At 47.1% G+C, this 25,344-nt stretch overlaps 1 protein-coding gene and 1 long non-coding RNA gene across 2 annotated transcripts; both read left to right on the forward strand.

Moving 5' to 3' along the window:
* Window positions 1–229: 229 nt before the first annotated feature.
* ZSCAN4 (zinc finger and SCAN domain containing 4) lies at window positions 230–19,269 on the forward strand. Its single transcript, XM_047792429.1, has 4 exons — window positions 230–293; window positions 17,560–18,068; window positions 18,194–18,359; window positions 18,451–19,269. Exons 2-4 carry the CDS (start codon window positions 17,673–17,675, stop codon window positions 19,206–19,208), a joined length of 1,320 nt encoding a protein of 439 aa, XP_047648385.1. The 5' UTR covers window positions 230–293; window positions 17,560–17,672; the 3' UTR covers window positions 19,209–19,269.
* Window positions 19,270–22,869: 3,600 nt separating this feature from the next.
* LOC125132793 (uncharacterized) lies at window positions 22,870–25,169 on the forward strand. Its single transcript, XR_007136323.1, has 2 exons — window positions 22,870–23,450; window positions 24,470–25,169. It is a non-coding gene; the product is annotated as an uncharacterized LOC125132793 (long non-coding RNA).
* The last annotated feature ends 175 nt before the right edge of the window (window positions 25,170–25,344 follow it).

Genomic DNA, 25,344 nt, shown 5'->3' on the forward strand with positions numbered 1-25,344 from the left:
TCACACTGGATGAAGGAGTGTGGAGAATCCTTTAGCCACATTTAGCAGCAGAAAGTTCGCACTAGAAAATATGTCTTATGAGTGCAATGAATGTGGGAAATCCCTTAGCTGCTCATCTGATCTCATTCAATACCAGAGACTTCACAATAGTGAACGGCCTTAGATATGCTGGGATATGCAGTTTCCTTCTAGTGTAATTACATAGAAGGAGAGAAGTTGTCACGGAGCCATCTACCTAAATTAAATCCCTACATCTGAAAATCTGAAATGCGGAGATTCCCCTTAAGTCCCAGGTATGTGAGAACCTTTAAGGACCGGTGTAATACTGTCGCACCTGCCCAGGATCCTTGCCACATCATGTCACTGCCAGTTCTATGGCACAGTTCATTTCACCTCTGCCTCCTGGCAGGTCCTCATAGTATGCAAACGTTACCTCCCAGTCTGCTCAGGGAAGCTGACCTTTGTATCATCCCCATTTTTAGGGGGAAATAACGTGTAGTCTTAAAAGTGGGGTCCTCATTCCCTTCTCACTTCCGAATGAAGGCATGGACCTGACCCAGTTTTGGCCCAGTGGACCCAATCTGAGTTCTGTTGGTGACTTGCCAGGAAAGATTGCATTTTCAAGGACATGTTAGTAATATGTGTGTGTGTGTGTGTGTGTCTTTTTAGGGCTACTCCTGTGGCATGTGAAAGTCTAAGGGTCAAATCAGAGCTGCAGCTGCCAGCCTACACCACAGGCACAGCAGCTCGAGATCCGAGCCTCGTCTGTGACCTACACCACAGCTCCCAGCAATGCCAGATCCTTAACCCACTGAATGAGGCTTGGGATCGAACCTGTGTCCTCATAGATATTAGTTGGGTTCGTCACCACTGAGCCATGACGGGAACTCCAAGGACATGTTAGTTTCTAGTGACATTGATCTTGGATCTTCCCCAGCCTCCAAGTCCCCAGCCTGGAAACTGCATGCGGTATATTGCTTTGCATTTTGCGATAATAAAGCGTTAATGCTTGAGCCACTTTTGGTCTTGGGGTTCTATTCACTGTGAGGTGATCTGAAAACAGCAGGACTCTACCAGCATTTAGGACCACACAGTTTTCATAGGGGTCCCCTGCTTCGTGTGCCTCACATGTCAGTATGATTGAAGAATATAACTCTCTGGTTTTTGCCCAATATGCATTGTTGCCCAGGGTCTCCTAGGAAGAACTTCAGAGCTTTGTGGTCCTAATTAGTGGACTGTGGAAGCAACGCCAAGTAGTTATACTGCGGAGACACACAGGAAGTCTGAGGGCTCTAGTGTTTTTATTTTTAGGGCCGTACCTGTGGTATATGGAGGTTCCCAGGCTAGGGGTTCAATCGGAGCTACCGCTGCCGGCCTACACCACAGCCACAGCCATACAGGACTGTGTATCAGGAATTTTTGTGTGTGTGCTCAGAGAACCCTGAGGAGCTGGGAAGTTTTGGCAACTTCCAGTGCTTCTGGGAACAACATGTATTGTTTTTCTTGTTCACAGGGAATATCCCATAATATGCTTCGCAGTTATCCTGCAAAAGAGCTACATGCACTGATCCCCAGAATTCACTAGATAGTGCCACTGTAAGACTAGGGTCAGGGGAACCGTATTGGTAAAGTAACACTGGAGCGGAAGAGACTGTAGTGAAGTAGACAGAGTGTGCCTCTTCTAAAATTGCATCAGGAGTTCCTGTTGTGGCTCAGTCTGTTAAGAACACGACATAGTGTCCGTGAGGATGTGGGTGCAATCTCTGGCCTTGCTTAGTGGGTTAAGGATTTCCCACTGCATTTTAGCAGCAGAGGTTGCAGATGTGGCTTGGATCTGGTATTGCTGTGGCTGTGTTGTAGGCTGGCAGCCACACCTTCAATTCAGCCCCTGGCTCTGAAACTTCCATATGCTGCAGTTGCAGCAGTAATATGAAAAAAATAAAATTGCATCAGCAAATGCTCCTGTGACTGTGCAGTATCACTGTGCACAGATGCACAGAAATTCTCAAAACCTCTAGGCATATGTATCTTTTGTGGCTGAGATCACTGTCAGAGAAAGTAAGCTCTGGTTTTGTGGATTCCTGTAGCCTCTCTGGGATATTCAGCTAAAGGCCATTGCTGCGCAGGCAGAGAAACAGACATATAGAGATTAGATCCTTTACTCCACAGTGTGTCTGTGTGACCAGCCAGCATTTCTCTTAATGCAGGTGGGAAGGGATCCATTGCTCATCAGTATTTGATACCACTAGGGCAAGGCTTCTCCGAGGTCATCAGAAAAGGGGCAGTATAGGATTGCCAGACCTGATTTTCTGAAAAGAGTGGAATATCTAGATTTATCTTTTGAACCATTTTGTAAAGCTTTTTTTTTGTTTGTTTGTTTGTCTTTGCAGGGACACACCTGCGGCATATGGAAGTTCCCAGGCTAGGGGTCCATTTGGAGCTACAGCTGCCGGCCTACTCCACAGCCACAGCAGTGCAGGATCCAAGCCGTGTCTGCGACCTACACCATAGCTCACAGCAATGCCGGATCCTTAACCCACTAAGTGAGGTCAGGGATTGAATCCGAAAACTCATGGTTCCTAGTTGGATTCATTTCTGCTGTGCTACCATAGGAACTCCTATGTTTCTTCTGGGTAAAATGTCTGTTCATATCTTATGCTTATTTTACTTTTCTATGTTGGGAATATGTTCCTTTTCATTAGCAAGTAATCAGCTTATTTTTGTTCCTCAATTTTTGTGGAACACTGCATTCTATACAGTGTAATTACCACATACACAATATACTTATAAGTTTAAAATGCATTGTTCATATATTCTTCAGTCTAGTCTTTCAATAATATAGTTAAGTCCTAGTTAGTAGTGTTTTCCAATTCCCCTGATATAAATATTCCCACTATGGCCAGTTTCTTTTGTTAAATTTTTTTTCTTAAAGGGATAGTTGATTTACAATGTTGTGTCAATTTCTGCTATACAGCAAAGTGACCAAGTCATACCCATGTATGTATATTTTTTCTCATATTATCTTCCATCATGTTCCATCACAAGAGATTGGATAGAGTTCCCTGTGCTGTACAGCAGGACTCCACTGCTTAACCATTCTAAATGTAATACTTTGCATCTACAAACCCAGTCCCCAGAACTTCTCCCTCCCTTGGCAACCACAAGTCTGTCCTCCATTCTGTGAGTCTGTTTCTGTCCTGTAATTAGGTTCATTTGTGCCACATTTTAGATTCCACCTATAAGTGGTGTCACATGGTATTTGTCTTTCTCTATCTGACTTCACTTAGTGTGAGAATCTCTAGGAGTTCCAGTAGTGGCTCAGTGGTAACTCCTCCGATTAGTGTCCACTAGTGTCCATGAGGACAAGTGTTCAGTCCCTGGCCTCGTTCAGGGGATTAAGCATCTGGCATTGCTGAGAGCTGTGGTGTAGGTTGCAGACACAGCTTGGTTCTTTCATGGCCATGGCTGTGGTGTAGGCTGGCAACTGTAGCTCCAGTTCAACCCCTAGTCTGGGAACTTCCATATGCTATGGGTGTGGCCCCCAAAAAGACCAAAAAAAAAAAAAAAGTATGAGAATCTCTGGTTGCATCCATGTTGCTGAAATGGCATTATTTTGTTCATTTTTATGGCTGAGTAGTAGTCCCTTGTATATATATACCACTTCTTCTTAATCCATTCATCTGTCAACAGACATCGTTTCAGTGTCTTCTCTTTTGTGGATAGTGCTGCTATGAACACTCAGGTGCATGTATTTTTTTGAATTGTACTTTTGTCTGGATATATGCCCAGGTTTGGGATTGCTGGATCATATGCTAGTTCTGTATTTAGTTTTCGGAGGAACCTCCATACTGTTTTCCATAGTGGTTGTACCAATTTACATTCCCACCAGCAGTGTAAGAGGGTTCCCTTTGCTCCATACCCTCTCCGGCATTTGTTATTTGTAGACTTATTAATGATATCAGTTCTGACTGGTGCAAGGTGGTACCTCATTGTGGTTTTAATTTGCGTTTCTCTACTAATTAGTGATGTTGAGCATTTTTTCATGTGCCTACTGGCCATCCATATGTCTTCTTTGAAGAAATGTCTCTTTAGGTCTTCTGCCCATTTTTTGATTGGGTTGTTTATTGTTTGCTGTTGAGTTGTATGAGTCATTTGTATATTTTGGAGACTAAGTCCTTGTTGGTTGCATCACTTGCACCTCTTTTCTCCCATTCCATAGGTTGTCTTTGTTTTTTTCGGTTTCCTTTGCCGTGCAAAAGCTTCTAAGTTTGATTAGGTCCCACTGGTTTTTGTTTTTATTTCTATTGCCTTTGGAGTCTGACCTAAGAAAACATGTGTACGGTTGATGTCAGAGAGTGTTTTCCTTGTGTTCTCTTCTAGGAGTTTTACGGTGTCTAATGTTTATGTCTTTAAGCCATTTTGAGCTTATTTTTAAACTGTGCATGGTGTGAGGGCATGTTATAGTTTCATTGGTTTACATGCAGCTGTCCAGTCTTTCCAGCACCTCTTGCTGAAGCCAAGGGCAATTTCAAAAGTGCCAGCATAATGTCACTGAACATGGAGTTAGGAAGAGTTACTGGAGGCATGTCATTCTAATTCTGCCGTATAGGACCAGTAGCTACAGTAAGACACAGATGATAATTAAATAGTAACTTTATTAGGAAGTGACATGTTTTGAATATTTCTTTAATGAAGGTGTAATTGAACATATAAAGTACTCATATTTAAGATGTATGTTTGATGTTTTGATACATTCTTATATCTGTGAAACCAAAATTTTCATAGGAGACGAAAGACAATATATAATAATGGCACTTATTCTGTTAAATTATTCAGTTAAATACTTAAATTATATAAGAAACAGAAGCAGAACAGGCAAGACACTTGAAGTACAGACAATTCTTGTGAGAAAAAAAAAAAAAAACTTTTGCAGAAGTTCCTGAGTCAGGGATTGAACCTGCACCATAGCAGTGACCTGAGCCTCAGTAGCGACAAAGTGGAATCCTTAACCCACTGCACCACAAGGGAATTCTAGAACAAACCCCAACTTTGAAAATGTTTCTTTTTAGGGCACACCTGTGGCATATTGAGGTTCACAGGCTAGGGGTTGAATTGGAGCTGCAGCTGCCGGCCTACGCCACAGCCAGAGCAATGCCAGATCCGAGCTGTGTCTGTGACCTGCACCACAGCTCACAGCAACGCCTGATCCTTAACCCACTGAGCGAGGCCAGCAATCGAACCCACATCCTAATGGATACTAGTCGGATTCGTTTCTGCTGCACCACAACGGTGTTATTATCTCTAGATATTCTCAATATTATCACCCACAGTTAACAGAGGAGCAAATTTTAATTTTTTTTTTTCTGCTTCACCTGCAGCTTTTGGAAGTTCCTGGGCCAAGGATCAGACCTGCACCATGGCAGTGACCTGAGCCACTGCAGTGACAATACTGGATCCTTTACCTGATAAGCCACAAGAGAACTCCATAGCCCCTAATTTCTGAAGTGACCCAGTGCATATAAACTAGGATTTTTTTTTTTGCCACCTAGGCTGCAGCTGCAGCAACACCAGATCCTTAACCCACTGCACCACGGTAGGAACTCCTCAAAATGTCTTTAACATACAAATTGGGTTCAGGAACTTGAAGTGGAAGTAACCAGTTTTCTTCAGACCTGAGATAGCACCGTACATGTTCAGGGTCCCAGGGGGAATGGCATCTCGTGGTGGCCATTGCTATGTTGATCCCATCCCTTGAGGCCCCTCTACCTCATATAATTCACATGAACAAGGCCATTCTGGAGTTCCCTGGTGGCACAGCAGGTTAAGGATCTGGCATTGGCACTGCTGTGGCATGGGTTTGATCCCTGGCCCCAGAAATTTTGCATGCTGCAAGTGTGGCAAGACAAACAAACATTTTACTCCAAAGGTACAGATTAAAGTTGCATACATCTTTCCCCACACCATGGCTCAGACAGCTTAATCCATTTGAATTTCCAAGTTTAGGACAAATTTTAAAAACTCAAAAACTTTGTCAGATGACCCTCCCCATGCCACCTGTGGCCCAGTGCACTCATAGAACAGTCATACAGGAACCTCTTTCCTTGAAGCTTGGGCTGCACACAAATGGCTTTTCCATTCCTCTGCCACCATCAGCATGGTGACAAGTCAGTGCCCTCCATGTGTGAACACGTGTCATTAGTAAAGACATGGAGGTATGCCATCCCAGGGGCATCTCACTGCTAGAGTCCCTGGCAAATCGACATCAGGCCACCATCCCCCGCTGCTAGTGCCACTTCCTGAGACTTGACAGTGGCAGCTACCTCTGGATATCTCACTTGACCACTCCACCAGATAGGCCGCTGTCGAAGCCTCCATGCGGAGCCTCACAGAAACAGTCCAGGGAGTTTCTGCTATGGGTTCAATCCCTGGCCCCAGTCAGTGGGTTAGGATCCAGCATTGCCATGAGCTGTGGTGTAGGTCTCAGACACAGCTCAGATCTGGCATCGCTATGGCTGTGGGGTAGGCCGCAGCTGTGGCTCTGATTCGACCCTTAGTCTGAGAACTTCCATATGCCACGGGTGCGGCCCTTAAAAAAAAAAGAGCAGTCCTCCTTCCCTTCAGAGTTCTGCCCCTTATCCTCAGCAAGCAAAGCTCTTCCCCCAGCACAAATCATTCATTAGAGATTTCACCTTCCCCATCAGTTCCAGGCTGCTGGTCTCACAGTGTGCTGCAGTAGCTTATTTAAACAAACCTTATGGCCGTATAAAATAAGACCCTATACACAGGCCTCCCTCTGGCCACTGGATCTCATTGTACTAAATTCCCAGCCCTTGGGCCCTCTGCTCCCACCCAAATGCACTAGTCCCATAATAATCTCGCTCGGGGAGTGCTTTTATGGCGCAGTTACGGATCTAATGTCACTGCAATGGCTTGGGTCCTTGGTGTGGTGCAAGTTCAAACCCAGAAACATCCATATGCCACCAACACAACCAAAAAAAAACAAAAAAAACACAACAACTCAGGAAGTAAGATCATGGCTTCAGGACCCACACCCCTAACAGTGTGAATAAGCAGAGAAGCCAAGAAAAATTAACACTGGGCTTGTCTCAGAGTTCCCCTTGTGGCTCGTGGTAACAAACCCGACTAGCATACATGAGGATGCAGGTTCATTTCCTGGCCTCGTGCAGTGGGTTAAGCATTTAGTGTTGCCATGAGCTGCGGTCTAGGTCATAGATGCAGCTTGGATCTGGCGTGGCTGTGGCTGTGGCGTAGGCCAGAAGCTGCAGCTCCGAGATGACCCCTAGCCTGGGAACTCCCATGTGCTGTGGGTGCGGTTCCTACAAACGAAATGAAAAAAATAAAATTGGGCTCATCTCACGGGTTGCGGGCTCCCTGCAACCCTGCAGACCTGAAATAGGAATGTCCCCTGTTCCACACGGTGCCCATACTTCAGTGGGCGCTTGTTGGCTCAGGTTAGGGCACCCATGGAACCAAAGCTAGGTTGCCTGGCTTTTTGTAGCTTGGTGCCACCCGCTTTGGGTAAATAACATCCTAGGCCAGGGACACTGCCAGGCATGAACACCCCTACATGGTGATGCGGTGGTTCCTTGGCTCTCTCTTGCCGCATTTGACACCCGGCCTCTTGAGCATTCCTTCCACAGCTAACCAGTAGTTGACTCTGTACTGTGGTTCCCTCTCAGTGGCAACATTCCGTGCAGGTGAATATGTTATAAGGCTCCTGCTCGGCTGCCTGGCTGGGTTGCAGCCCATCCAGCTGATCTAAGAAAATTTGATCATCGCACACCCAGGCCTCGTTGAGCTGTTTGGCCACGTTTCCAAACCTAAACTCCTTCAACTGTTCTCCTGGCCGTCCCTTTAAAACACAAACTCAAGGAGCTCCCGTCGTGGCTCAGCGGTTAACGAACCTGACTAGGATCCATGAGGGCATGGGTTCGATCCCTGGCCTTGCTCCGTGGGTTGAGGACCCGGTGTTGCTGTGAGCTGGGGTGTAGGTCACAGACGTGGCTCGGATCCAGTGTTGCCGTGGCTGTGGTGTAGGCTGGCAGCTGTGACTTCGATTCGACTTCTAGCCTGGAAACTGTGATGTGCCACAGGTGCAGCCATAATAAAATAAAATAGGAACTCCAGCCATTCAGAGTGATCACTCTGAGGTCCTGACCAAGATTCCTACCGCAACATTATCAGTTCTTGGTTGCTCATGTCAAATTCCTGTTTCAAGGTTTTAGCCCCTAAGGAGCATTGGGTTTATTTTCCTAAAAACTCGTCACTTCTGCTGGCATATCCTCCATATCAGACTCTCCTCTCTTAATATGACATACTGTCTGCTTTCGGGGCTGCATGTACTCTTTTTGCCTCCTGCCAAAAAAAATTCTGTATCTTCGTGTGTGTGTGTGTGTGTGTGTGTGTGTGTCTCTCTCTCTCTCTTTAGGGTTATACCCACAGCATATGGAAGTTCCCAGGCTAGGGGTTGAATTGTCGCTGCAGCTGCCAGCCTATGCTACAGCCACAGCAACACCAGATCTGAGCTGCATCCACAACCTACACCACAGCTCAAGGCAATGTCAGATCCTTGACCCACTGAGCAAGGCCAGGGATTGAACCCGCAGCCTCGTGGATACAAGCCAGTTTGTTGACCTGCTGAGCCACAACGGGTACTCCTAAATTCTGTGTCTCGATTGTGGTTTTGGTTACATGACTTTATACGTGTGATAAAAGTGCATAGGAGTTCCCTGGTGGCACAGCAGGTTATGGATCCAGTGATGTCACTGCATCATCTCAGGTCGCTGGTGTGGCGAAGGTTCAGTCCAGGAACTTCCACGTGCCATGGGTGTGGCCAAAAAAATTTTTTTGGAAAAAAAATAGATCAGGTGTCTATCTTGCTAAATCCCCACATCTTCCCAGAGCAGTTAGAATAACATCCAAATTTCTCCTCATAGACTCCAAACCATGTGCCCACCCCTTTCTCCATTGCCCTGGCCACATGGCACCCTCCCCTGCAGGCCTTCGCATATTCCAGCAACCAACCAAGCTCTTACTGACCCTGGGGAGTTGGAACGTGCTTTTCTCTTTGCAGGGAGTCTCTGCTTCTGGATGGGGTCTTCAGTGGGTTGCTTTATATCGCCCCTTATATACTGCCTGCTGCCCTTACTTTGCAGTACAGTTTGATGTCCATTTTCCAACATTTCCTGACATGAATCCTGCATCCTGGGGAGAAGAGACATGACCAAAGTTAGCCAACTGGGAGATGGCACAGCTCAAATGAGTTGGAATCCCAATCTTCCCCCAGAGTCCAAGTGCTAAGCTGCTAGCCCTCAAAGGTACTTCACCTATCAACTGAGAAAAGATACAAGGCCAAGCGATTCAGGTTCAAGCGTCATCATTTTTTTTTTAAAGGCTTATAATAGTCAAAACATTTTCAAAAAATAAAAAAGCCAAGTATTTTCCATTTTCTCAAGTGGAACAAATTTGGACTTTATGTCTCTCTCATTTTTTTTTTTAGAGCTGCACCTGCAGCATATGGAGGTTCCCAGGCTAGGGGTCTAATCAAAGCTACAGCGGCCAGCCTACCCCACAGTCACAGCAACACCAGATCCGAGTCTGCAACTTATAGTACAGCTCACAGCAAGGCCAAATCCGTAACCCACTAAAGGGACGTTGTGTTACTGATGAAAAGCTAAGACAGTAGAGCAGTGCAGGGGTCCAGACAGAGGCGCAGGCAAATCATTCGTTTATCTTCCACACTGTTGCAAAGTAATTCAAAATCGAAAGTACAATATTTTCAACAATTTTTCTTTTTTTTTGCTTTTTAGGGTAAGGAACTCGACTAGTGTGCCTGAGGACTCGGGTACAATCCTGGCCTCCCTCAATGGGTCAGGGATCCGGCATTGCAGTGAGTTGTGCTATAGGTCGTAGATGCGGCTTGGATCCCTCATGGCTGTGGCTGTGGTGTAGGCCGACAGCTGCAACTCCACTTAGACCCCTAGCCTGGGAACTTCCTCATACTGCAATGGGGCCCTAAAAAGGCAAAAAATGAAAAAGAAAGATAAAAATATATACCATCTTAAATATAACACAGGGAGAGTGCTCTTTGTCCTTGTTTTAGGCCAAGATTTCTTGCATAGGAAGAAGACCCCACAAACCTAAAAGGAAACTATGATAAACTAGGTTTTAATAGAATTAAAAATTCTTGGGGAGTTCCCATCGTGGCTCAACAGAAATGAATCTGACTAGTATCCATGAGGACTCAGGTTTAATCCCTGGCCTTGCTCATTGGATTAAGGATCCAGCGTCACCGTGAGTTGTTGTGTAGCTCGCAGACGTGTCTTGGATCTGGCGTTGCTGTGGCTGTGGTTAGGCTGACAGTTACAGCTCCGATTTGACCCCTATCGTATGCTGTGGGTATGACCCCAAAAAGACAAAAGAAAAAAAAATTCTTGGAGTTCCCATCAAGCAGCACATTTAGTTTAGTTCCCATCCCACTGTACACTCATTTCAATAGGTAACATTAAAAGACTGACAACACCTAGTTTTTGAAGATATGAAAAAAATTGCAACTCTAATACATTGCAGGTAAGAATGTAAAATAGTAAAAATAAATTGGGGGAGTTCCCGTTGTGGTGCAGCAGAAACGAATCCAACCAGGAACCATGAGGTTTCGTGTTCGATCCCTGGCCTCAGTGGGTTAAGGATCTGGCGTTGCCGTGAGCTGTGATGTAGGTCACAGACTCAGCTTGGATCCTGCATTGCTGTGGCTGTGGCAGAGGCCATTAGCTGTAGCTCCGATTTGACCCCTAGCCTGGGAACCTCCATATGCCACAAGTGCGGCCCCTAAAAAGCAAAAAAAAAAAAAAAAAAATTGGAAGACACGGGCAGTTAATGAAGTTAATCATTCACTTACCATGTGACATGAATGAAATTAATCGTGTAACATGATCAGGTTAGTCATATGACAGGATGAAGTTAATCATCCTCTCATCATGTGACGTAGCCTTATTCCTGAATTATAACTGCGGGAGAAATGGAAACCTGTGTCCACAGAAATACTTCTTCATGTTTGCACATTTCCAGCAGCTTTATTCTTTGAAGCCAAAAACTAGGTAACAGCAAAAACGAAAAACATCCACCTACATATGAATGGTTAAGAAATCATAGGGGGGAGTTCCCGTTGTGGCTTAGTGGTTAACAAATCCGACTAGGAGACTAGGAACCATGAGGTTGCGGGTTCAGTCCCTGCCCTTGCTCAGTGGGTTAAGGATCCTGTGTTGCCGTGAGCTGTGGTGTAGGTCGGAAACTCGACTCGGATCCCACGTTGCTGTGGCTCTGGCGTAGACCCGAGACTACAGCTTCGATTAGACCCCTAGCCTGGGAACCTCCATATGCTGCAAAAGCGGCCCAAGAAATGGCAAAAAAAAAAAAAATAGGGCGTTCCCTGGTGCTTCAGGGGATTAAGGACGTGGCATTGTCAATGCTGTGACTCAGGTTGAGGCTGTGGCGAGAATTTGATTGCTGGCGGGGAGTTTCTGCATGCTGTGGGCACAGCCAAGAACAAAGGGGGTGAGCAATGTTCTGCTCTTTCCCTTTCCACTAAATGATTTTTTTCGGCTCCCCCCTGCGGCATATGGAAGTTCCTGGGCAGGGGTGGAATCCAAGCCAGAGCTCCCACCTACACCACGGCTGCAGCAATGCCTGATCCTAATCCACGGTGCTGGGCCAGGATCAAACCAGCACCTCCCACAGAGACAAGCTGGATCATTAACTTACTGTACCACAACGAGATCTTTCCAGTGAATGATCGTAATTTCAGCCTTTGTGATTTTTTTTCTTGGACTAGGAACTTCCCTGAGGTGCTCTCTGGCTCACCAGCCTTATCAGTGCATGGGAGGTGAGAATATTAATCTCGTTCTCTGCTTTCCTTGTAATCCACAACGTGGCAAAATGGAGAAGTGTTAGCATGTTTGTGTGAGACTCACCTCGGACAAAACGTGACCAGAACATCTGTGAGAATAAACTTAATTTCCCCCACTTATTGTTCACGTTGTTACATTTCACTGCAGAGATATTAGTGTTTGATTGTGGTCAGTTGCCCCAGGCAATACGGTGTTGTATGGTACCTATTGGAAAGTTGGAGCTGCGCTGGATGGAGATTCCATCAACAGGCAGATTTTATCCAATCATGTCTTTAAACACATCACTGTCTCAGAGCCTATAAAAGGAGAAGGGCCTTGGGAGGGCACATGAGATGAACTCAGTTCAGAAAGGAAGCCACACAGCCGCTCAGCCTTCAGCCCAACATTACCCAGTTGGAGGTTCAGTCTTTTGGAGGAGGTGAGTTTCCTGAACAAAAGGGAAATTTTCCAATTTCGTATGTGTGAGTGTGCATGGCCTGTGTATGCATGGCTATGGGGAGAAAATTCCTAGTACAAAGGTATCGCTGTCTTTCAGGAATGGGGAGCGTCTAGTGTGACAGCTGCTCGGGTTGTGCAAAATCTGGCCTGACCTAAGTAGACATCTCCTAGGAAAGCCCCTGTTTGGGGGGGGTTAGGCTGCACCCTTGGCGTATGGAAGTTCCCAGGTCCAATCAGAGCTGTAGCCGCCGGCTTGTGCTACAGTTACAGCCACAGCAATGCGGGATCCGAGCCTCACCTTGGACCTACCACAGCTCACGGCAACACCAGATCATAACCCACTTTTTGGGGCCAGGGATCAAGCCCAAGTCCTCATGGGCACTAGTTGGGTTGGTTAAGGCTGAGCCACAATAGTTACTCCTAGGAATTCATTTTTATTGCATCTCGTGGAAGTGTAGGTCCATGGCTGACTTGAGTGAGGGTGGGGCTAAAATTACAGGGTGTGTGTTACTGAACAGACTCTTACTGAATACTCCCTGTGCTTTGTATCTCTTCATTCTTGAGCTCCGGTATCACTGGCGATCAGAGCCCCCATGACAAAGTTGGAGGCCTGATGGGTAATGAGTCTGGGGTCACACAGCTTATAAATGCCAGGCCCCAGACCAAGAACACTGGCAGTCTGGGGATTTTTTGGTTGTGTTTAGTTTTTTTATTGGAATGGAATTGACATGTAACTAGCTTCAGAGGCACATGAGTCAATATTTGCATTCACTTTGAGATGGCCACAGTCAGGCTAGTTACTAATTCATCAGCACGCATGATTACATGTCTTTTGTGGTGGTGAGTATTCTTAACCGGCAATTTCAAATTTCAAGATCGGGGCCATAATAACGCGCTGCAGCCTTGTCTGTTTGCAATTGAGCGCATGTCTGCAAGTGCGACCCTATGGTGTGTGTGTGCCTGGGGTCTTCTAGAAAGAGACACCGTAGGGAGGCCCGGAGGAAGGGAGAGGCATGAATTTTACAGGAAAAGCAAGAAAGAGACCAGATGTAGATAATCAGCCATGACACCCTAAGGTGGGGTGGGAGGGGTGAGAACAGGCCCAGGCGAAGGCTAGTGGGACCAGGAAGGACTTGATCCTTTTTCCTGAGAGCAGCAGGCAGCTGTGGAGGGAATTAACTGGAGCCGGGGAGCGGGGCCTGAGCAGATTGTGTTTGAAAAGGATTGGCTGGGAAGGTGTGATAAATGGATTAGGGAAAGGCACGCGTGTGTTCCTTTTCTCCTGTAGGGCTTTTCCTAGAATCGCTTTCCTTGTTAATTGATGAGATCAGGGTGGCCAGTCTGATCAGACCAGGGAGGTGGATTCAAAGCATGAAGGGAAAGACACCAACGGACAGAAAGGAGTTAGGTGTTGGGGGCCAGCATAATAGCATGTGCCAAATACCCACGTTTTCTGATTTTGTGGCCTGACATTTGCTTTTTATTTATTTTATTTTATCTTATTTTATTTTTGCTTTTTAGGGCCACACCCTTGGCAGATGGAGGTTCCCAGGCTAAGGTCAAATTGCAACTGTAGCTGCTGGCCTACACCACAGCAGTGCAGGAACGGAGCCGCGTCTGCGACCTACCCCACAGCTCACAGCAACGCCGGATCCTTAACCCACCGAGCAAGGCCAGGGATCAAACCCCCAACCTCATGGTTCCTAGTCAGATTCGTTTCTACTGTGCCCCCACAGTGGGAGGTTCTCCAGATATTTGCTTTTTAAAAAATAGCAGTCTTGGAGTTCCCATCGTGGCACAGTGGTTAATGAATCTGACTAGGAACCGTGAGGTTGGAGTTCCCGTTGTGGCTCACCTCATTAAGAACCCACCTAGTATCCATGCCGATGCCGGTTGCATCCCTGGCCTCGCTGGGTGGGTTAAGGACCCATCATTGCTACAAGTTGCAGCATAGGTTGCAGATGTGCCTGGGATCCAGCGTTGCTGCGGCTGTGGTGCAGGCCAGCAGCTGCAGCTCCAATTCAAGCCCTAGCCTGGGAACTTCCATATGCCACAGGCACAGCCCTAAAAAGCAAAAAGCAATCTTTGAAATGTTAACTGTATACAAAAGTAAAAGTAGAGCAATGATACAGAAAGAGGTTTAATCTATTTGATGTGCTAAGAGATGTGCCTGTGCTTGATCAGAAGATGTGATTGGCAGTCACAGATCACCATTGAGCAATGCAGTCTGTTTCACTTCTGAATCCTACACGCTAGTAGAAAAGGATAGGCATGAAAAACAGGTCAATATACGGAGTTCTCTTTGTGGCTCAGCTGTTAACGAACCTGACTAGGATCCATGAGGATGCGGGTTTGATCCCTGGCCTCGCTCAGTGGGTTAGGAAAGGATTCAGCATTGCCGTGAGCTGTGGTGTAAGTCACAGACGAGGCTCGGATCTCGAGTTGCTGTGGCTGAATTGTAGGCCACAGCTGTAGCTCCGATGCAACCTCTAGCCTGGGAAGTTTCATATGCCTCAAATGCAGACCTAAAAAGCAAAAAATTTAAAAAGAAAAAAAAAACAGGTCAATAATAAAATTATAACTTTGATAAAATCAATGAAGCAAGTGGGAATTCCATCGTGGCACATGTGGTGCAGCGGAAACCAATCCAACTAGGAACCATGATGTTGCAGGTTCGATCCCTGGCCTCACTCAGTGGGTTAAGGATCCTGCACTGGAGTTCCCGTTGTGGCTCAGGGGTTAACGAATCTGACTAGGAACCATGAGGTTGCAGGTTCTATCCCTGGCCTTGCTCAGTGGGTTAAGGATCCGGTGTTGCCCTGCACTGTGGTGTAGGTCGAAGATGGGGCTCGGATCCTGAATTGCTGTGGCTGTGGTGTAAGCTGGCGGCTACAGCTCCAATTAGACCCCTAGCCTGGGAACCTCCTTATGCTGTGGATGCGGCCCTAGAAAAGACAAAAAAAAAAAAAAAAAAAAGGATCTGGCGTTGCCGTGGGACGTCGTGTAGGTCCTGAGCTGTGGTGTAGGTCACAGATGCAGCTTGGATCCTGCGTGGCTGTGGCCGTGGCATAGGCCCGCCATAACCTCCATATGCCTCGGATGTGGCCCTAAAAAGACCAAAAAAAAATCAGTGAAGCAAGGAAAAATTTTTTTCATAAGGAAGAGAAATTGTTGATGGGAAACAGCGAGACTATAGAGGTGGAAGTAAAGGGAAAATTTCCTGAGGAATGGATCTGGGGCTGACGTGGGTTGTAGCTGGGTTGGTTCTGCAGATGTTTGTGGGTGACGTAGGAGTTTCCAACACAATTCTCATTGCTGTCACATATACCTGTACATCAGTTTGTTGGAATCTACGAAGATCAGATCAATCCTGTGTATGGATTTCAGCCTGTCCTATTCCATTCACTTTACTGTAAATTTTTTATTTTATTTTATTTTTGCTTCTTGTGGCTGCACCTGTGGCATATGGAGGCTCCCAAGCTAGGGATTGAACTGGAGCTATAGTTGCCGGCCTGCGCCACAGCCAGCAATGTGGGATCTGAGCCGCGTCTGTGACCTACACCACAGCTCACAGCAACGCCAGATCCTTAACCCACTGAGCGAGGTCAGGGATCGAACCTGACTCCTCATGGATACCAGTTGGGCTTGTTACTGCTGAGCCACAGTGGGAACTCCTAATATTTAGTTTTCCTATAGTGACTGAAAGAACATATTCGTACTAGATCATTGCCTTCATTCAGTTACATTTTGTTCAATTACAATTTAAGACCCTACTTAGTATTTACTTATCTACCTTTTTATGGCCTTACCTGGCCTCACCGCAGCACATGGAGGTTCCCAGGCTAGAGGTTGAATCAGAGCCACAGCTAAGGCCCATGCTCTGGCAGCTGTGGCAACACAGATCTGAGCTGCATCTGTGACCTACGCCACAGCTTGCTTGTGGCAATGCCAGTTCCGTGTGAGCCAGGGATTGAGCCTCTGTCCTCACAGAGACTCTGAGGTCCTCAGCCTGCTTAGCCACAATGGGAACCACCCCATTTACTATTTAGAATTGACCATTTTTAATAATGCAATGCACATACAAGAAATGAAAAAGTAAAATATATAGGTTGGTGGATTTTTACAGAAAAACACTCCTGTGTAATTACCTCCAAGATCGAGAGGTGGGACATTGCCAGCTGAAACTGAAAGTATAACCTCCCAGGGTCTCTAGTCCCAGGCAAACTGGGATTGGTTCCTCCTGTGGAGCCCTTCACATGTACCTGTCCCAGTATCTACTATTGTTTCCAAAATTTCAACCAACAACCTAAATAATAACAGTAATATTTGTATGCTCTTCAATTAACATAAATGGAAATAAACAAAATAGGTGTTTCATGCCTAGATTGTTTCACTTGATGAGTGTATGTGTATGCGCGGCTACACCTGCGCCATGTGGAAGTTTCTGGGCTGGGGATCAAACCCACACCACAACAGGGACAACGCCAGTGCCTTAACCTGTGGAGCCACCAGGGCACTTCTGATTTGTGTTTCTGTGGTTATTCCACACTGTTGCATAAAGAGGTTCATTCATTCGCACTGCTGTCAAACATGCCTGTACATCAATTAATTGTAACCTGTCACATTAAATCTTGGACATTTAGAACGTTTGCATCATGAGACTATTATGAATTATGTATAGGTCTTTGTTGCACGTGAGTGTATTTTTCTGCTGAGTATATCCCAGAGAGTATAATTGATGGCTCGCAGGAAATGCATAAATACGGGTTTCCAGAGTGAGTACTCACCAGCAGTAGAGAGTTGCAGGTGCTCCAGGAACTTCCCGTGTGGCACAGCAGGTTAAGGGTCTGGCGTTGCTACACCTATGGTAAAGATTGCAACTGTGGCGCAGGTTCCGTCCTTGGCCCAGGAACTTCCCCATGCTGCAGGTGCGGCCAAGAGAAAGAGTTCCAGGTGCTCCAATCCATGCCAACCCTCACCCTATTTGATTTTAGTCATTCCAGTGGATATTTTATATCATGTTTTGTAGTATTATTTTGCATTTCGGGGGTGATTAATGGGCTACACTTTTCTTCATTTGTTTATTCACTAAATATCTAGTAGAATTCATCCATGAACTCAACGAACCTGAATTTTGTTTTTCTTTTCAGTGATACCAGTGTTGTTGTTAATTATATATCTCTTCCGTTTCTAGTTTGCAATCTTCAAACATCCACCTGTTGTTGAAACAGATCCCCCCTCCCCAGGAGACAAGACAGCAGGGGTTGAATTCCTGAAGTTACATCCCGCTGAGAATTCTTGTTAAGAATGGATTTAGATCTCAGACTCTCCTTTCAAGGTGAACCATCCAGGAATGACCCTGGGTCAGAAAATTTAGCACTTAAAGCCAGCCAAGGCTATGTCATACGGGATGGAGAGGGAATCTCTGAGTTCCCAAACACTCGGCTCAGCTTGTTCCAAAACAGCAGTAACTCATTTGCTAGGCGGGAACTGCAAAGACTCTATAATCTGTTTCACTCATGGCTGCAGCCAGAAAAACACAGCAAGGATGAGATGATTTCTCGTTTGGTCCTCGAACAGTTCGTGATCAATGGCCACTGCAGTGACAGATCCACTTTACAAGAGAAATGGAATGCAAGTGGCAGAAACCTGGAGAAGTTCATGGAAGACCTGACAGACGATGGCATGAAGCAGCCTGGCTTCGTGAGTAGAGGGGTCTGACACCCTGGTGAGGAGCGAGGGGGTATGAGGAATGAGTAGTCTGTTGGTGTTTCACGAAAGTAGAGAAAGAAGAGTTATTACAGGTTGTAATCAAGATTTGTTTACAGGTCCATGTCCACATGCAAGGACAGGAAGCCCTCTTTTCTGAGAATATGCCCTTAAGAGAGGTCCTCGTTCATTTCAGGAAGCACTTGGCGACAGCAACCCAAACGGGAGAAAACACGAAGGTACCTCTCTGGACTCCTCGAGATGCTTCCCTGGAAACAGGACAAGGTGAGTGACGGGCACCCAGCTTCCAGAGGGGTGGCCCGTGCAAACCCCTTCTTGGGCACAACCTCACCAAGTCACTTGTTCACCTTCACAGAAAATGAAGGTAAAGAACGTGGCGGCAACACTTCTCAGAAAACTTGTCCAGTCACTGAAAGTCTCACGTGGCAGGGCAGTCAGACGCCCTCCCTGCTCATCATCCCGGAAGAGACCTGTCCTGGGCTTGAAGAGGCAGGTGTTTCTCTGGAGAACCCACTCGGCTCCAGAACAGCAGAGCCAGGCCCCGCTGGGTCCCAGGAGGGGTCCCCGGAAGGACCCTTTGGTGGAGATGTCCATCTGGAGGCGGAACCAGGGTTTCTCTCCAGGCCAGACCAGGTCACGCTTGAGCCTGTTTCTGCCCACCCGAGCCTGGAAGGGAACCCTGCACGTGGGAAGAGCCCAGAAGGGCTCCCCGGAGCCCAGAAAGTCTTCCCATGTGAGAAGTGTTCCCAGGTCTTCCAGTATCTCTCTCGGTTGAAAGTCCATCAGAGGAGACACAATGATGAGAGGCCATTTGTTTGCGCCAAGTGCAAAAAAGGCTTCTTCCAGACATCAGACCTACGTGTGCATCAGAGGATCCACACGAAGGAGAAGCCTTTCCAGTGCAGCACGTGTAAAAGGCCCTTCAGCCACAAAACCAACCTCCGGGCTCATGAGAGAATCCACACGGGAGAGAAGCCCTATTTGTGTTCCTTTTGCCAGAGGCGCTACCGCCAGTCATCCACCTACAACCGCCACCTGAAGAGTCACCAGAAGCTGGCCCTCAAAGGTGATTTGTCCGGAGTTCCTGTCGTGGCTCAGCGGAAACGAATCTGAGGAATGCAGGTTCGATCCCTGGCCTTGCTCAGTGGGTTAAGGATCAGCATTGCTGTGAGCTGTGGTGTAGGTCACAGACACGGCTCGGATCCCGTGTTGCTGTGGCTGTGGTGTAGACTGGCAGCTACAGCTCTGATTTGGCCCCTAGCCTGGGAGTCTCCATATGCTGGGGGTGTGGCCCTAAAAACAACAACAAAAAAAAAGGTTTATCCACACCAAAACCTTCCTTGGCTGTGGCCTCCATATACCTATATTAATATGTATATGAGAGAGTATTTCCAGTGTACTTTACTATTTAGAATATACTTAAGAATGAATAAATCCTAACATGCACATTTTTGAGTCCAGTTGTGGCTCAGAGGGTTGAGAACTCAGCTAGTATCCTTGAGGATCTGGGTTTGATCCCTGGCCTGGCTCAGTGGGTTAAGGATCCCATGTTGCCACAAGCTGCACTGTAGGTCACAGACTTGGTTCTGATCCCTGGTTGCCTTGTCTCTGAGACTTAACTGGTGCCCGGGTATAGATGCCAGGTTTTTTCCTACATCTTGGGTCCCCCTAGGGCAGGGAAACTGCCTGTAGGTTTCCAGGGCTCCCTCTGTGCTTGTCTGGCCTCATCGGACACACACACGCACACACACACACACCCGTGCTCCCTCGGCCTCCAAGACTTAATTGGTGCTAAGGTACAGAGGCTGGGTTTTGTCCACAAGTCTAACCAGCCAAAATGATAGGGCGAGAGTAGGATGGTTACACAGGTAGCTGTAGAAGTCCCAGTAGGTGACCGTAGTTAGAGAGGGGAACCTGGGGAATTTTGGGGAGACCACCGTAAGTGAACCATCACTCAAGAGAGCCATCCCAACATCTTGGAAAGAAGCAGGTTTTTGCTTAACTATAAAACCGTAGGGGCTTTTCGCAATTAACTCCTGACCATGCCCCAGCCCTCCACGTCTGCTCCAGCCCGAAGAAGGGCTCCAAGAAGGCAGTGGCCAAGGCACAGAAGGACTCAGAAGGACAGCGAGGAGCGCAAGTGCAGCCACGAGGAGAGCTCCTCACTGTTCATGTAGGAGGTGCTGACGCAGGTGCCCCCAGACACCAGCATCTCGTCCAAGGCCACGGGCATCGTGAACCCGTGTCAACGTCTTGGAGCTCATCGCGGGCGAGGCGTTGCACCTGGCACTTGACCATCACATCCCGGGAGATCCAGGTGGCTGGGCGCCTGCCTGCTGCTGCCCCAGGAGCTCCAAGGCTGTCACCAAGTACCCCGGCTCTAAGGGAGCCAACCTGCAGCGGCGCCATCGAACTGTGTCCGTCACATCTGGCATGAGAAGGGGCCCTTCTGAAGCCATGGGAACGATTAACCTCATCGGAGCCCTCACGGGGACATCTGCAGTGGTCCCCCCACATCCGCCACCTTGACAGTCCTCCGACACGTTTGTGTGGCATCTCCAATCTTGGTGGAGGGAACTCCCTGAACACCATCCTGACTTCTTAGGGTGGGATCCTTATCCCTTCCCCGACGCCGGCCTGGAGTTTTGCTTCCGTCAAGCCTGGTGTTTTGGCAGTGGCCACACCATGGAACATAGACGTCTACACGCCACAACCAGGACCTTACAGTTTTTCAGGTGGAATTTGATGGAGTTAAGACGAACAGAAGAATGGGTCCCGTGCACCATACCCTCCAGCGTTCCTCACCCCAGCCCATTCTACGTGGGAAAGTGATGGCCTCCGATAGTTCTCTAAGGCCATTGTCACTCCACCCCGACTTCGTAGATGAACAAACTGCTGCACCGAGAAGGGGGCGTTTTGTCTAAGTAGCTAGAAGATCAGTGACAGAGTTTATTAACCACATGGTAGTGGCCTTCACCGTAAAAATGATTTTGTGAGGTTTTATTACCTACATGCTAAATTCTTTTTTTTTTCTTTTTTTGTCTTTTTAGGGCCGCACACACGGCATATGGAGGTTCCCAGGCTAGGGGTCTAATTGGAGCTGTAGCTGCCGGCCTGTGCCAGAGCCACAGCAACGCCAGACCTGAGCTATGCCTGCGACCTACACCACAGCTCATGACAACGCCAGATCCTTAACCCACTGAGTGAGGCCAGAGATTGAACCCGAAGCCTCATGGTTCCTAGTCGGATTCATTTCTGCTGTGCCGAGATGGGAACTCCACATCATGCTAAATTCTTTGAAAACAAATGGAGATGAGCCATTTGTATTTGTTTTAGCAATGGGTTTCTCTCTTTTATTCCCAAGGAGAAGAAAAAAAAGTAGAAAAAAAATGAAATGGCAATTTGTTTCTTGGAGAATACTGGTCAGACGCTTTTGGAAGATCATGTAACTCTACCCTACATCATAATCAGTAACTTTTGCCTTTCCCATTAGAAGCAAACATGTGTAGCAACGTCTGCCTGTTGTTTATAGTACTGACATTGAGTCAAACTAAAATCTGTAAGTTTTCCAAAAGATAATGTTCAACAATTGCAAATTTAGGAATTCCCTGGTGGTTCAGTAGTTAGGATTTGGCTCATTCACCCCCGCAGCCTGGGTTCAGCCTGCAGCCTGGGTTCAGCCCTTGACCTGGGAACTGAAATCCCATATCAAGCCCCTGCATACAGCAGCTAAATAAATAAATAGATTTCTTAAAATATCACAAAAAAAATCAACCCTGTAAAACCATAAATAGTAGCACTGCCTCAAGTCATGAAGGGAAAGACGAAATGAAGCCTGCATTCACGCTCAGCAAGGTAACAATCTTTAGGACCAAGGACAGGAACTTAAGGGAAAGGTGATTCCAAAGTAGGAAACCCTCAGAGTTCCTGTCGTGGCTCAGCAGAGACAAATCTGACTAGTATCCATGAGGACCCAGGTTCAATCCCTGGCCTTGCTCAGTGGATTAAGGATCCAGCATTGCTGTGGCTGTGGTGGCGGCTGGTGGTGCAGCTCTAATTTGATCCCTAGCCTAGGAACCTCCATATGCTGTGAGTGTAGCCCTTAAAAAAAAAAAAAAAAAAAAGTAGGAAGAGTTCCGGTCATGGTGCAGTGGTTAACAAATCCAACTAGGAACCATGAGGTTGCGGGTTCGATCCCTGCCCTTGCTCAGTGGGTTAAGGATCTGGCGTTGCCAGGAGCTGTGGTGTAGGTTGCAGATGCTGCTGGGATCCCACTTGGCTGTGGCTCTGGTGTAGGCCAGTGGCTACAGCTCCGATTCGACCCCTAGCCTGGGAACCTCCATATGCCACCGGAGCAGCCCAAGAAATGGCAAAAAGACCAAAAAAAAAAAAAAAACAAAAAAGGAAACCCTCATTATATGGAAACCTGAGATGATTCAACACATTTTAACATGTTACCACCATTCTGCTTACTGAATAAGCACCATGACTGTCTGAGTTTGACCCCCTAAGAAGGAGGGGCCTCTTACCAGATGCAAAGGAGGCGCTATTGTAACCATAAAACTTACAGAGGACATTTCCAACCCTAAAAGCCGTATTGGACAAGGACTGATACAGGTAATTAAACAAGGCCGATGGGAGAAAACCACATCTTTCTGGACCCCACGTTGGTGCCCCGCCCTCCTTAAGAAATAAAAACCCCTAAAGGACAATAGAGAAATGGGGCTCTTCTCCCCCTCCCAGCCTGTCCTGGGAGCTATTTGCTTTTCTTTTTTAAAGACTTTGCTTGCTTGCTTCCTGCCTGTGTGTGTGGAGTTCATTCTTCGATTGCGTGAACACGAACCTGGATTCTGCTATCATCTTTCTGGTATCATCTTTGGGGTCTCACCCGGGATCCAATCCAATCCATCTGCACTCACAAGGTAAGCGGCAACAAGCCTGCACTTTCTACTTCTTTTCAGTTTCATTTGCCTCTGAATCACAGGTGAATGTGCGAATGAGGGCGTGGCGGGCCAGAAATGGATGCGTTGTGAGGCACACTTTCCTTCCCATTCCCTCTGCTCTGAAATCTCCTCTTTCTCTGTACTATCGCCTTTGTAAAATATCTGGAAAATCACAGTTACTGTGTTTCTGAAGGTTAGCAATTGTTAAAAAGCATGTAAGAAACAAAATGTTGTTTTTGTGAATTTTAAAGGGTGATAAAAGGGAGAAAAATAACTTCCCGGGAGACAGGAGGCACTGTGATAACCTCTGAGTGCGTGTGTGAGTGAATGTGCAGCCTGTTTCTCTTGCGCTTCAGGTTCAAGTTTGTGGCTCCACGGCCTTCTCCACGGCCTTAGCGGCTACGGAGTCCAGGTGGGTCCTAACCTGCAGTTCCAAGGTAACCTCATACGGCTTATGGCTGCATCAGTCTCTGAGGGTTCTCTTCCCTCCCTGCAAGTCCAATCCAAGGTCGGGGCTTATACGAACCAACCAATTGGTAAGAGGCACCTAAACTCCTGGGGGGGGGGGGGTCAGGCGGACATCTGAAAGGGGGCACCCTTCCTTGTTTTGTCTGCGACACCAGCACAGGGCGGCCACATGGGGTGGGACCTAACCCAGAAGCCCATGAGCCAGAGACCCCTGTGCTCCCACCACTTGGGCCATAAATTCCTCCAAGGAGATAATCTAACTTGACCTTGCCCCCAGGCCTCCAGGAACTCCCATCCCAGATTCTAAACCACCTGCAGATACAGCACCGGTACTCAGGGTGGGACCTAACCCAGAAATCCAGGCAAAGATTTCAGAAAGGATTTTCTGGAGGTTATGGTGTAAAACTAATCTGATCCTTTATCATTTCCTTTGCTATTACCTCAAAGAGAGCCATGGGGGCAAAGGAAACAGACCTCTAGGTGTTAAGACGCCCCTGAGTTGTTACCATGCCCGTGGGGGAGATGGAGTTAATACCTAGTATTCATCTAATTTAGGGCAAGTGCTTAGCCTCAGATCCTCGGTATAGTCAGTTTTGCTCTTTGCTAGGTACTTTCGCCCTGGTTGGAGAAGCTGACAACTGGTTTATCCAATTTAACCTGTTAACTGTGGCTTAGGAACTTTCCTGATACTAAGAGAGGGCATATCAGAGTGAGCATCTTAGGATTTGAAAACTCAGGGCAGGACCTGTATGCCTGGGTTTTTTTCACCTCTGAAGAGACAGGCAGTGGAGAGGGATGGTGGGAAGAGAGGCTCTGCTGGTAAAGAGGGGTTCATTCCAGTCAGCCTGAGGCCGGATGGGACATTTGACCCCTAATGTCTATTCACTCCATAGGAGAGGGGACACCCTCATATGGCTGAGAAAGGACAATAGGTGCCAGACGCTGGTCTTTTCTCTTTTTCAGATGGAAGCCACTTCCTCGAGCCTGGTGCATGGCTCAATAGCAACTCCCCTGACCTGTGCCTTGAAGAACTGGAAAAAGTTTGACCCTGAAAAAGAAACGTTTAGTTTTCTTTTGCATGAAAGCCTGGCCACTATATAACCTGTCAGATGGAGAGCGATGGCCATCTGAAAGCTCTCTAGCTGATAATACTCTTCTCCAACGAGACCTATTTGGTAGACGTGAAGGGGGATGGTCAGAGGTGCCTTACGTTCGATCTTCTTTACAATGAGGGAAGACGCTACACTGAGGAAGGCTTATGGACTTTCTCAGTGCGTTATGCCAACTCCCTCAGGACCTAGGTGCCCACCATATCCTGGCTCAACTGGGTCAGACCCTCCAGAAGTGAATCAGCCTTCTCCAACACTGCCCAAGGCGCCTCCTCTTCCCACTCCAGTGCCAAAGTTATATCCCTCTCTACTCCCTTTGCAAGAAGTAGCAAATGGAGAATGGGGACCAATACGGGTCCATGTGCCTTTTTCACTTCAGGACTTAAGGCAGATAAAGACAGATTTAGGGAAATTTGCTGATGACCCAGATAGATATATTGAGGTCTTTCAGGGTCTCACACAATCCTTTGAGTTAGCCTGGAAGGACGTCATGTTATTACTAGAACAGACATTGACTATAAGTGAAAAAAATAAAGTCTTAGAAAATGCTCAAAGCTGGAGAGATGACTTGGTATGCTATAATTGCCAGAGGCAGATGAGAAGAGGAATGAACAGGATTCCCCATGGGGTGTCGGGCAGTTCCTCTGAGCATCCCAACTGGTCTTTCTGATGAGGGAGGTAAAGACAATTGGCGTAGACATCACTTTATTACCTGTATAGTTGAGAGAC

The sequence above is a fragment of the Phacochoerus africanus genome, chromosome 8 (assembly GCF_016906955.1).
Source record: "Phacochoerus africanus isolate WHEZ1 chromosome 8, ROS_Pafr_v1, whole genome shotgun sequence".
Classification (NCBI taxonomy): Eukaryota; Metazoa; Chordata; class Mammalia; order Artiodactyla; family Suidae; genus Phacochoerus; species Phacochoerus africanus.

What these genes read in the sequence shown, in the direction of transcription:
- ZSCAN4 (XM_047792429.1), top strand. Translation starts at nt 17,673, where the DNA reads ATGGATTTAGATCTCAGACTCTCCTTTCAAGGTGAACCATCCAGGAAT. An exon ending in GCATGAAGCAGCCTGGCTTC is followed by an intron (nt 18,069 to 18,193) that starts GTGAGTAGAGGG and finishes ATTTGTTTACAG; the next exon opens with GTCCATGTCCACATGCAAGG. An exon ending in TTCCCTGGAAACAGGACAAG is followed by an intron (nt 18,360 to 18,450) that starts GTGAGTGACGGG and finishes TCACCTTCACAG; the next exon opens with AAAATGAAGGTAAAGAACGT.